This window comes from Callorhinus ursinus, unplaced genomic scaffold (genome assembly GCF_003265705.2).
Source record: "Callorhinus ursinus isolate GAN/ISIS: 27379988/994484 unplaced genomic scaffold, GSC_fseal_2.0 scaffold25, whole genome shotgun sequence".
NCBI lineage: Eukaryota > Metazoa > Chordata > Mammalia > Carnivora > Otariidae > Callorhinus > Callorhinus ursinus.
Window position 1 is genome coordinate 15,412,340 of NW_027397087.1, and position 13,939 is coordinate 15,426,278.

General features: G+C 38.4%; 1 protein-coding gene across 1 annotated transcript in view; it reads right to left on the reverse strand.

The window, feature by feature from the left end:
* Positions 1-3,934: 3,934 nt before the first annotated feature.
* The window catches only part of SECISBP2L (SECIS binding protein 2 like), a 61,437-nt gene continuing 51,432 nt past the window's right edge, over positions 3,935-13,939 (reverse strand). Inside the window, exon 18 of the mRNA XM_025883943.2 lies at positions 3,935-8,089. Within this exon, the coding sequence (XP_025739728.1) occupies positions 7,407-8,089 (683 nt within the window). The 3' untranslated portion in view covers positions 3,935-7,406. The remainder of the gene's footprint in view (positions 8,090-13,939) is intronic.

Sequence of the window (13,939 nt, forward strand, 5' to 3'; positions counted from 1 at the left end):
CAAAACAATAGATGCCAAGCATAGTTCTTTAACAGCGATTTCCTTTAAAAGTTTTTTTTATTTTTGCTTTGTGCTTTCCCTAAATGCCTAAGCAACTTCATCGTCTTGATTCCTGCTCAGATTTCATGGAAATTGGTGGCAGCATATCTAAATTGCAGCAAAAGTTACAAGGACATGAAAAAATTTTCTTAAATTCTTGAATTAAAAGAGACAGGTTGCTCAATATTTCCAGGGATCAGAGATAAGGGTCACTGTGACTGGCAAGGGTGAAGTCAGCTATGTATATAGATCTAGAGCTCTTACTGATTACATTCCAGGTAGTCATCCTTCTAAAAGTTGGCTACCATGAATAGCCAGATGAAGAAGAGTCTTTGAAGAGGTAAAGCAGCCCTGAGCAGACCAGGGCATCATGATCAGGCTTACTCAATTTCTATTCTGAGCAAGGGATGCTATCACTTTAAACACTGTGTTCTGGTTGCTAAGGAAACCAGATAAGTGGGTTGCCAACACAATCTTCAATCTTCCTATGAAGATTAAAGCACCTTGCTCCAACTAGAGAGCAGATGGAAGAGGCACAGGTGTGAGACATATTTCTTATTACTGGGGGAGGGTTAGGCCAGGTGAAGGATGAAGGGAGACAGTTTCTAGTTCATGGGAAGAAGATAAAATTTATAGTTACTGGCTATTTAACAAATCTTAACTCTTTGCTACATCAATCAAGATAGGGGTTTAAGCCTGACTTCTAGTTCCATTTCTACCACTAAATTTTCTTTGTCAAGAACTGAAGTGAGATTTGGTGCCAAGTTTGGAAGTCAGTTACAGATGTGTTTTAGTTGCCCTGTTCCTTTTGGTTATTTTTTTTTAATTTTTTAAATTTTAAATTTTTATATTTTAGAGAGAGAGAGTTGGGGGGAGGCGGGGAGGGGGAGAGGGAGAGAGAGAATCTCCACAGCCAGCGCGGAGCCCGACACAGGGCTCAATCTCAGGACCCTGGTATCATGACCTGAGCTGAAATCACGAGTTGGACGTTCAGCCAACTGAGCCACCCAGGCACCCGCGCCTTTTGGTTATTCTTATAAAATTATAAGCATATAAGAGTATAAAGAATAGTATGCCACACTCTCATGTACTGATTACACAGCTTAAAAATAAAACATTATAGACACACTCGAAGTTGCTTGTGCATTTTTGCCCCCTTCCTGGTTAATCTCAGAAATGTCTCGTGTATGTGTCAATTCTCTCTATATGGAAATCGCAGTTACTAAACTTACCATGTTTTCAACTATAAGCAATAAAGGAACATTAAATACAGAGTAACTCGAGCAGCCCCCTAGTCCAGGGTTAGGCTTTTCTATTTGGGATTCAGATTAGTTTTTCCTCCAACCCCAACTCTAAACAAATGTGAAAAAAATAGGTGTAGTCAGGAATCAATATGTATGAGTGTAAATGCTGCTGAGCATGACTGAATTGCTAATGCTGATTTCCTTTCCTCATTCATTCATTCAACAAAGATACATCGAGTGCCTATTTTGTGCCAAGCATTGTGTTAGGCATTGAAGATAAAGCAGGAAAATAATGCAAAGACTCAGCCCACACAGAGCTTAGTAGGGGAGAGAGATAAGATGAATAAAATCTATAGAAGTTGAAATGTAAATGGAAAAAAAAAAAAGAGGTTTGAGGAAGAAAGTGATGAAGAGGTTATAATTTCAGATAGGGTCGTCCCTGATTCCCCTGAGGCTTCACGATGAAGATGCATTTGTCAGAAACTCACTCTACGCCTTACAACACTGGTTTTAGGAAGGGGAAAGCACGATAAACAATGACAGGGAGGATGACCTCTAACATTTCTCCTATAATTGAGAAACCAAAAATTTTCACTTTTCTCTCATCTTTAACCAGAGGTAACAAAATTAACTGCTTAAATATCAATTCATTATCCTATTCTCAAGCTGAGGGTTTGTAAAGCAATGCAAGTGCTCCAACTCAGGTAGACAGAGGAGACGGAGAAGAGAAGACAACCTAGGAAATCTGTGCACACCTAAGCAGGTACCACTTTTACTCATATCTCTGTTACCCAAGCAAATAGGAGTGCAACCAACACTGCCCTAAATCGGAGTCCCACTATAGGAAGGCTGTGGTTATTAACCTGTTCCCTCCGGGTAATTCAAAGCCACGACCAAGCCTTGACACTTCCAAGGAGACGAAGCACTCATTCCTCAAACCTATACCACTCCAGGCTACAACCCACAGCTCACCAACTCACAATTCCACTCTGTCTTTGGTCCCTCAGTAACTGGACAAAGAACATGATGCTCAGGTAGGAGCTCCAAATTTCACGCAACTCAGTATCTTTCTTGCTCCACCGCTGCTTCCAGACCCAAACCTTGGATACCAGCAGTTGAGTTCTAGCCAGTTATCCAGCCCATTTCTGCAAGAGTGAATGTCTCTTTGCCACAGAGTTGCCAACTAATTACTCAGTGTAATGGGAGGAGTAGGGTAAGGAGAAATACAGGGATCAAGCCTGGGTCCAAAATGGAAACCTCTAATTTTTCCAAACCTTGCACCGCAGAAGCTCTATTTGAGCATGCTTTGGCCCTGCAATCCACAAGGTTGCCGTTGATACCTATTATACAATTAGCCACGTGCCTTATTTTACATATGCAACATCAGAATAACCCAAGCCAAGCTAAAATATTAATTGAATTGCCAAGATAATTTAGAAATGTCAAAAGACCTAACAGCTTAACTCATGAGCTAAATGTCTTGACTGTGTTCTCTTCTCTTTCTAAAATGAAATGTATGGTTCTGGAGTTCTGAGCTTAGCCTTAGAACTAAGCACCTTTTATGGCAAGGCCCACTGCTTAGGATACTTCTCTCCCTTCTCCCTCCATTTTAAACACTTATTAATTTTACTGGGTAGCCTTTGACTTCTCAGGTGTCATGCACACCCTCTTCTGGTCAGTTAAAGAAAAACTGATCGCTGTTAGGAAAAGAACTATTGGGAATGATACAAATGGTGGTCAAAAAAGGGGAACATTCTGATACAACTGATGAGGCTTCCCTTTCTGTGATCAGCAAAAATCCATTTCATTATGAAAATTAGTGATCCTATTTTCTCACAGATGAGCCTACTCTTCATATTTCCTACATTTCCCTGTGACATAGTGACAAGGACCACTCAGACTGAGTAAAATCCAGTCCCTGCGAAAATCAGTTCAGTCCTGGCACACTTCACATTCCAGAAGACACCTGAGGAAGGTGAGGGAAACACTGTTTGATTTGCAACTCTGAGCATTTTGTGCTAAGACACAACAAAGCATAGCGAGTAAAGGCATAACCTTTGATGTGGGACTAAGTCTGAATCCCAGTTCTGCCATTTACCAGCTGTGGGATCTTGGGCAAGTTACGGAACACCTCCATGACCACTTCATCCCTTAAAAGTGAAAAATAGCATTTCCTCAGAGGTCTGTAGTGAGGATTAAATGAGTTAATATTGGGAAAGGGCTTAGAACAGTGCCTGGCACAGAATAACTAGCATAAAAAGGAGAAGAAATCTGTAGGGGCTTTCTCCTAACGCCAGGATGGTCTTCTGTAGATGCCTTGGCCTGTGCCACAGATTACACCAACCCTTCCAAATGGAAATTTTTACTAGTAATTTCCTCCTGCAGATTTTACAACCTCCTCTGGCAAACCCATCAGGGCACTAAGCAATGTGATGAGAGAGACTTCTCTTTTTTTCCCTATCCCACATGTTGGGCAGGTCATGAATCCCTTAAGTACCTATTCTGAAATGACAGACTACATTTCAATAATCATTTTATTAGTTACAGAAGAATCTCCACTAGTATTTACAAAGTGCAAAAAAAGCTGTTATTACTCCTAAAGTGTGAAATAACAATTATCCTTCATACAACAAAAGAACAAGATGAAAATCTTTTCATGTTATAATTCACTAATTTTGCTAGTTTTTTATTAGAACATTACAATTAAGACATTAAATTATAAATTCATGTGGTATACTTAGAAATTAAATTACAAAATAACACAAATACTTTTAAGGTGTGTTGTGCCAACAAAGTTTAAATTTTTATCATTAATTGGGATTCAGATTTCAGATTAGATAGACAGTTTGGCTTATTCTGTGATGTGTATAAAGGCTGGAAAGGACAAGGGAGGAGGAAAATGTCTTTAAATAAATTATGTCACAGAAAAATTTTAAAAGCAAAAAATGATTACTTTTTTAAATGGTATAAGTTAATATTTTAACCTGTTGGCACAACGTACAGAAAATACTTAAATGACAGAGGTTTTTTTTTTTTTTAAAGCAAACAGCAGCTTTACAAACAGTAATACTTCTTTATACATATATTAAAGTAACAATGTGTTAAGATTTAAGAGTTTTATATTAAAGAGTTGAAAAATGAATGTAGAGTTCACTACTCATTTGCACATTACAATCCCCACCCCCCCAGCTTACTAAGAAATCAGACAAGTACATTATTCGGATATTAATTTTTCAATATTTAAACTATGTGAATTCCTTTTGACTAATTCTTTTCCAAATACTGGAAGCATATAAAATACCCTCTCTGCAAAAATGACCTCCAATCAAAGCCTTTAAAAACTTTTCAATGTATAACACACATTATTTTTCCCATGTTTAGTCAAAAGAAATATATTACATCATTTACAAACATATTTAAACCAAAAATTAAGCTAGTATGAACATTTGTCTTTTGAGAAGTGATCTTCACAGCAAACAAACCTACTAAAGCAGAAATCTAGTTCTGGGAGTGCAATTCATATTATAATTCATATACTTATGTACTGAAATAGAAATCTAATATTAATTATTGCCATAAAACCACCTCTACACACTAAGAAAAAAATCTCTATGGTTTTTATTTCTTGTGATAATGAACCCCTACTCTTACCATTAGGTCTCCGAAGAGCCACCCACTCCCAGTTCCAAACAAAAAACAAAAAACAAAAACCAAAAAAAAACCACTTTCCCAATTTTCACACCTCCTCCTGTATAGAATATACAAATTCCAGAATTTATCTAAAGGAAACAAATTATAAGGACATTATTAATACTTATTTAAGCATACTTTCGACACAGTAGCATTTCCTTTAATAAATTTTGGATAGTCCTCTAGAGTGACCTGTCTCATATAAAAAAGGCTGTGGTCCCTTGGGTTTGCTGGCAGAAGATCCTGCACGTGCAAGAGCATTTATCGAACACAGAATCGAACACTTCTGAAGTCTATAGTAATAAATTTAAAAGTTACTGGTGTTCTGAAGATTTCCTCAACTTCTCTTTTGATACAAATGTCAAAAATGTAAAATGACAATTCTCATTCAGAAGAGATATAAAATATAAGAAACCTTTGAAAAGCCAATACCTCAAGATCAAGAGTTATCTGAATCACTGACACCAAGCAAAGGAAATTTACACCATAAAAAGTATGAAAAGTTTTTAAATTCACTTTTAAGATTGTCAGTAGTTCAAAATCTCTATCATTTCCTTAAACCAATTAACACTTCCAAATGTGTAGACACAGTAAGGTCTGCCACATACACATCCATGATTACTATTTCAGAGGCTTCATTCCTTACATGCTGTGTTCCTTTAAGTACTAGACTAAACACGTTGTGCCTAAGAAGTCTATACTGGAGAACAGTTTAGACAGGACAGGATAATAATGTCCCCTTTTAGCACACTAATAAAGTTGACAGACTGACATTTTCTATACAGCAATGCTCCTAAACTTTCATAATGCACAAATAACTAAATCATCACCCAAGAAATCTCATTCTCCAGTATTAAATGCCAGCATTATAAAACATCAAAACTAGCACAGTAGTCCCAATGAGTTCAGTAAAAAACCTGCCCAATTCTTCTCTCCTGCCTCTGTGAGGCAAAGCCCTGCTCCATGAAACCAGAGCAGGGAAAGTACCCCTCCCTCCTCAGTTCTGTGCCTGCTTGTGGGAGCTTGAGAGCTTAAGGCTGGAGCCTGCGCGCGGGTACGTGTGTGTGGTCAACTGGAGGCTGGGGATGGGGTGGGGGAGTTGGAGGGATGAGAGAAAAACAGGTCATCTGTAAGTCTCCCAACATTACATAAACTTGCAGGCGTCACTACCAGGTGATTGACCAGCAAATAAAACTAGCTGAGTGAGTTTAAATTCTCCCAAGCAGGTATAGACATTATCTTAGAGAAGGGCAGGGATAAATAGTGATCAAAAATACCTGCCTAGATCTGTGTACTCTAAATCATCTAATAGTTTCAGCACAATTAGAACAACTTTCTCGCTTCTTCAAAACTTCCTTTTCCAGCCTTTTGATTATCAGGATACACATTATAAGTTGTGTAAAGTTCTTCTCCCTGACCTCCTATCAGTAACTACGGTTGGTGTTACATGGCAGGTGCTCAAGGCTAGGAACAAAATAGGTATTTTTTTAAAAGGTGAAATGGTTTTTCACTCAGGACAAGTTTAGATACCTAATCAAGTTCAGATAGCAAATCCAGAGGGTCCCAAATCAAAAGCATGCAAGAGAACACACCAGTATAAGACTCTGTTTCGGAATAGTTTACACGTAAGTGCTGCAGTCATATAATTGGTTACAGTTATTCACCTGCCACAATTTGCCTAACTTTATGTAAATACGAATATGTACAAGAGCATTCCTGAGGTAAGTAAGAAGTAAATATGAGACAGAACCTGTTAGGTCCTATCATGGGTGACTTCACTATTAAAGACAACATCTATCACTTTCCACAAGTAAGGCCAGCTCTACTGCATCGTGGTGACTCCTTTGCTAGCCTAAGTTTTGGAGGCTCTGTTTTAGCCCATCCCAACTTTAATCGATTACCATGATCAATGGCTTCTAAAATAAACATTTTTGGACCAAAGAAAAGTCGCATCAATTTTTAACACCAAACAACTGTGGGCTTAGCTACCCTCAGCCTTTTTTTCAGTTTTCCAAATCTACCTCCAGTTCTTTTTTAAAGAAGCCCAAACAACTTTTGATCACATTAGAGTGAAGGAGGCATAGTCTTGAAACATTGGTAAGTGCTCCTATTGATCTTTAACTTTCAAAATGACTCTAAACAGGCATTTTAAATTTATTTTCTTTTTTTAAACCTAGTCGTCTTCTATTTTAATCATTATTTTCCATAACAAAATAAGCTCAAACAATTGAATTTCCACACAGCTCTTAGAAAGACACTTAGATGCTAATTAAAAGCTAAGCTACAGATTATAGTAAAACAAGTAAAAGACAGCTACAAAAAATATTTGTCAGAAATTAAATACATATATTAAATACTGGACAGTGCAAAACGTTGAGATGAAGCATAAAAGAGAATGGCTGCAACTCTTACAGACAGTGGACATTTCCTGAGTTACAGACCTGGGGGCGGATAACTGAGATCAGAGGGCTCGTTGTTCAGCGAGCTGCAGCTGCTAGCCTTCTGCTGCTCCTGACTTGCTTGGTGGTCAGCAGTCCAGGCCTCCCCATCTATCCCTGGTTCTAGCACTTCAGGCGCTTCGGCCTCCTCTTCTCCACTCTGCTCTGCATGGTCTTCCTCAGAACCATTAAGGGTTTTTCCAAGCTGAAGAGTCTCCATTGTTCTCTGGGTCTCAGAGACCCACGACTCAATTCTACTATTGAGCTGTACTTCTACAGATATGGGTTCATGAGTATAATCTTCCTCCTCTTCCTCATCTTCATCATCCTCTTCTTCGAGCATGCCAGGGACAAGAGTGCTGGTGGTGCTGGTGATGGAGGAATTCAAGAGATCTCGGCAACTGCCATCCAAAGAACCAGTCTCTGTACTCTGCTGGGAGGCCCATTCCAGGTCATCGGGCTTCACTTCCTCTTTATCGCTCACTGTTGATCTCCCAGGGTTTGCAGCTGAGGTAGTACTGCCCGCAGCCAGCAATGATGGCTGCTTACCAACAGGGGCTGCATCAGACGGAAGTTTCCTGGGCTTTTCAGATGCGCTATGCTTACTGGAAACCTCTCTCTCATTTTCTGATGTTTCCAGCCCATCTGAGGTTTCCACCATGTTTCTCCAATTTGTTTCTGCAAATATCAAACAGATTTTTTTAAAAACCAGAACAGTTCCAGAATCATAAAGAGGGAAGAACAAACTACAGATATTTGTTGGCTCACCAACTGGTTGGAAAAACTAAAAACTTATTCTAGTACTGGTTTAAATGTTACAAAAGGAAAACAATTCTCAAAAATGTGCATTTAAGATAAAGAAACAAGGAGGCAAAAGTAAGTGTATTTATGCCTCAGAATGCACAAGATCTTGTAACAACAGGAGCTCATTAATGCTTCTACATAAAATCCATATTCATGAGAATCAATGAATTGCCTTTTTTTTTTTTTGGCCTAGAGGTGTACTGGGCCCAAGGATCCACGAGTCACAGATGGCAGAGCCAAGATGTCCAGCAGAAATACTTCTAATTTGACGTGTTTGTTTCATGCTCCCACAGCAAGTTATCTGAGAACTGTCTTAGCCTATAACGGGACTTGTTTCCACTTATAATAAGCAAAGAAACAGAGGGCTTTAACTTTCAAAATGACTCTATGCATTTCTAACATTTGTGAACATCTGTTTAATAACACATGTAGCTGGGATCACCAAATGAATTTGGTAGCCAAAAAAAGAAGTATTATATAATACAGTGGTGATAATCTAAATTATTTTTAATGACAGAAAGTCAGTTTAAAACAAAAAAATTGAGAATGAGGAGACAAAGGACAGCTCTCCTACCACTCATTTTTCCTGTGTTTTTCTTTCATTTTTCATTTTTTTATTATTGAGGTATAACGGACATATGACATTATGCTAGGTTCAGGTGTAAAACATAATGATTTGGTATTTGTAAATATTGCAAAATGATTGCCTTAATAAATCAAGTTAATAATCTGTCAGCGTACAGTTACCAAAAATTGTTTTTCTTCTGATGAGGATTTTAAGATCTACTCCATAGCAATTTTCAAATACGCAATACAGTATTATTAATTATAGTTGCCATGTTGTACGTTATATCCCCATGAATTATTTATTTTATAACAGCCAAGTCTCTACCTTTTGACACCCTTCACTCATTTCACCCACTCCCCAAGACTCTGGCAACACACACGTGTGTGCACACACACTATGTCTTCTTTATCCATTCATCCATTTGATGGACACTTAGGTTGTTTCCATAATTTGGCTACTGTGAATGATGATGAAATGAACATGAGAGTAGAGATATTTCTTTGAGATAATAATTTCACGTTCTTTGGGTATATACCCAGAAGTGGATTGCTGGATCATATGGTATTTCTATTTTTAATTTTTTGAGGAACCTCCATACTGTTTTCTGTAGTGCTTACACAAATTTACACTGTCACAGTGTACAAAGATTTCATTTTCTCTACATCCTTGCTAACATTTATTTTTTGTCTTTTTGATAATAGCCATTTTAACAGGTGTCAGGTGGTGTATCTTGTTGTAGTTTCAATTTGCATTTCCCTGATGATTAGTGATGTTGGACATCTTTTTATATTGGCCATCTATATGTCTTCTTTGGAAAAAATGTATATTCGGATCCTCTGCTCTTTTAATTGGATTGTTGGTTTTTTTTCAGTTGTATGAGTTCTTTACCTATTTTGGATATTAACCCCTTATCAGATAGATGATTTGCAAGTATTTTCTCCCATTCAGTAGGATGCCTTTTCATTTTGTTGATTCCCTCTGCTGTGCAGAAGCTTCTTAGTTTGATGTAGTCCCATTTATTTATTTTTGCCTTTAAAAAAAAAATAACATGTGCTCGCTTCGGCAGCACATATACTAAAAAAAATAACACCCCCTTCTATTTGCATTATAGCTGCTACCTGCAGTTTGCAAGTATGATGATCAAGCTGTAGTGATAAAGCAAGTCTACTCATACCAGGTGTGTGCACTGACAAGTTAATAACCTCTCTTCATCTTAGGCTCATCTATGAAATGCTTACATAGTATTTTTTTTAATATATCAACTTGAATGTCACCTATCAACTATTCACTGATAAAAACCATATTTTGGGCACTTGAAGTCAGGGCACATGGTTTGGAAAAAAACCTTTCTTTCCTGCAGTTACTTCAAGTTTGAAGTAAGTTGTTTCCAGTCTCCTACCTCATGAAAAAAAAAAATCTACTCCTCCTCCTATATTTTCATTCTTAGTTGATAACATTATCATTTTTGTAGCCTCAAAGCAAAAGAAAACTTATAGTACTCATTGACCCTATATTTCTCCCTTACTTATTCAACTGAACTTATATGTCACTTCTAGCTCCAAAACTACTAAATTTGGTCACTACTGTCTTAGCTCAAGCCTTCTTTATCTTGCTATACATCTACATATATTCCTAATTGGATTTGTGAATTGGTCACATCACTGTCTAACGGGCTTTCTATTACCTTAGGACAAGATCCAAACACCTCAGCTTGGCATAGCCAAAGCCCTCCATGATGTCACCCTCACCTATCTTTCCCAACTCATTCATTTACAACCTCCAGCCATGCACTCTATGCTTGGGGTCAGTCTGAATTCTCATTGCTCCCACAAGTCATAACCTTTCTATTTATAATTCCTTGCTTTGCATAAGCTGTTCTTTCCATGAGATGTGTTTTCCTCCTTTACCCTTCAGACTCCCACCCATCCTAGATGACCATCCTTAAATGTCAATTCCTTATGAAGTCTTTCCTGACTTTCCACTCACATGAATTCCCATAGCACTTTTGGCATATATAGTTCAAAAGCACTTGTTTTGTGTTTGCTGTGCTGCCCCCTTCTTCCCTCCTTATCCTCATTCCTGTTCATCTGTGTCCCTATGATTGGCACAGAGTAAGTGCTGGAGGCAAAAAAGCCTATTAAATGAAAAATACCACACATATATTTAATTATGCCCCTCCCTAAAAAACTTTAAAAGGGCATATATATATTTTTAATTTTATGCGTACATTTGTATTTCCTTCCAACAGTTTTTATCCCCCTTCAAAAGTGTAAGAATTCACTTGGGGTCCTGGAGAAAGTTCCAACTCCCCTTGTAGATGGGTCAACAAACAGGAAAGAGGAAGGAGGTCAGGATACTAGGTCAGGCTGATCTCTCTCCAGAATCAACCTTAGGCCTTCATCTACTTGGGTAGGTGAGCTGAAAGCCCACATGGGTCCTTGGGAAAGGAAAGGGAGATATGACTTCAAAAGCAGAAGCAAAGGACTCTGCTATTAGCCACCAAGAGACTTGTCACAATAATCAAAAAGCCACCAAGGTCACGTATCTACTGGGGAGGGAGGGTCTAGGCTCCCACTTTAAAGTAACAGATGATGTTTGATCAACAGCTGATGAGCACACAAACACATGCATACAACATGGAGAAACAGAAGAGTACGAAAGTGCCATCTTTCTCTAAGGGACAGAAGAAATCTGATTGGGATGGTGAGGAGGACAGTCTAAATCCTGAACAGAACCTCTAGAAGTCCACTTCTGATGAAGGAACCAGGAAGCAAGTTAAAGGAAGAACCAAAGATCTCAACAAACCTAGAAATGGTACTGATTCACACCTACCCTGCTTCTGTTTATTGCAGCATAATTTATTCAATAGAGCTCTTCTTTAATGTTAATCCCTTCTATGCTTTCCTCTTTTGTTTATTGGGTCTTTGTGAAATTGTCTTTTAAACTGTCAAATCACTAGAGGATTTCTTAGAGGATGAGGTGTGTGTATTTCTCCTTTCAGTCAGTACAAACAGAAGCTGTCCATCTTTAGTTATAGACAGAACAAGCAAATGAGTTCAAGAAACTACAGAACAAACTAGTAGCAGAGAATAAGCGGGAAATTCAGGATGGACAGACTACACAATGAGGTTGTCCTCCCCTCATAAGTGATTATTGAAAAGCTACTACACTGTCCTACTAAGAACTCATTCAACAGACAGGGAAACAATCACACTGGCTAAGAATGCAGATTCTAGAGTCAGATTTACCAGGTGTGTGCACTGACAAGTTAATTACCTCTCTTCATCTTAGGCTCCTCATCTATGAAATGTAGTACAGTATTCTTTTAATTTTTTTTTTTAATTATTTATTTATTTGAGAGAGAGAGAGAAAGAGAGAGTGGGCGTGGGAGGGGGAGAGGGAGACAGAGAATCTCAAGCAGACTCCCCATTCAGCACGGAGCCTGCCCCGTGGCTTGATCTCAGGACCCTGAGATCATGACCTGAGCTGAAATCGAGTCGGATGCTTAACCAACTGAGCCACCCAGGTGCCCCTGCAGTACAATATTTCTTGTCTCATAGGGTTGCTCACACAATCGAATGTATTAATAAATATGAAATGCTTAGAGAAGTGCCTTGCACATACTATGAATTCAGTGAGATATTATTACTATGTATCAAGTGCCCATTACATGCCAAGTTCCTACCTCAAAGAACTTATAACTTAGTAGGAATTTATGTTCAAGACTATTTGTTTCATGTAATAAGTATGATAGAACTGAGACTCAGCACAGGTGGAAGGAAAACATAAGTGAAGAAAACAAGGGGTATACAAAAGACAGTAAGACTGGACTATCACAGGAGGTTTTCTATTCTGCCAATGATTAGCATTCTTTTCCCAGCTTTGTTTTTCCTTTAAACTATGGGGAGAAAAACATTTTAAGAATCCTGCATCAGGATGACATGGAAGATGCTGTTTGTTGTCTATCGAACAGTCATTCCCCATTTTCTTCCTGGATAACAGAACCCCCAAACTTGGAATGAACTTGATTGAGTCCAGTCCTGGAGGATGAATTAAAATAGTTCTTAGACTATCATGGTTATCCCATTGCTCCTTTGCCAAATATTCCCTTGCCCACCTCCCTTGCAGCTAAAAGGAGTCATAAAATCAGTTCTGGCTAAATGAACAAAAGGAGAAGTCTTCTGAAAATTGTTTCCTTCACTGATAAAAGGAACTCACTGCCTGAACCTCCTGCTTTTGACTACTAATGCCAGAGCCACAGCAGCTACTTATGAACATGAGATGATGGCACAAGAACAGAAAGCCACTGACTGCAAATGGAAGAACAGAAAGAAGGAAAGAGCTAGGGACTTTGAGGATATTGTGAAATAATTAAATATCCTGATTTCTTAGGCCACATTAGTGGTTTTATGTTTGTTGCTGAATGCATCCGATACACAAAGAATGACTTCATGCTTTCTTCTCTATGTTATTTGTGACTCCTTCCACTCATTTTGTTGGTGTCCTCATAAATCAGCTCATCAGGTCAGAATTTTAAAGATTCCATCTAAATCCTTCCTTCGGATTCAACCATTAGCTCTACCAGATTAAAAAAAAAAAAAAAAAGACAACCACAGGTCCAAAATGGTATCACTTAGACTGAGTTCCCAAACTGGAGCTTAATCCCCAATCCAATTGCAGTTTCAAACTCCCCTAGAAATGTGGCTTTAATTGGTCAGTCAGGAAATTTTTCTTTCCATCAGCACCAATGAGTCTGTCACCTGGGTCTTCTCCATCCTCCAAAGAAAGGTGAGGTAATCTGCATAAGACCCCGTGCTTTTTCCCTTAGCAAACAGTCTCCTCTGGAACAATCTTTTTCTTTTCCTAGCAACTTTCTTGCTTGCCTTGCCACCCCACCCCCATAAAAACCTTCCACTTTGTAAAAGTCTTCAGACTGCCTCTCTACTCGCTAGATGGTGGCTGCCCAATTCATGAATCATTCAATAAAGCTAACTAGATCATCAAATACACTTGGTTGAATTTTGTTATTTAACAGCTCATAGAATTTTAGCTTTGAGTGGAACCTTATAGATGACCTAGATGAACCCTCATTTCACTAAAAAGAAATCTGAGGCCCAGAAATTAATCAATTATTTCTCAGTCCCCCACGCAGTGTG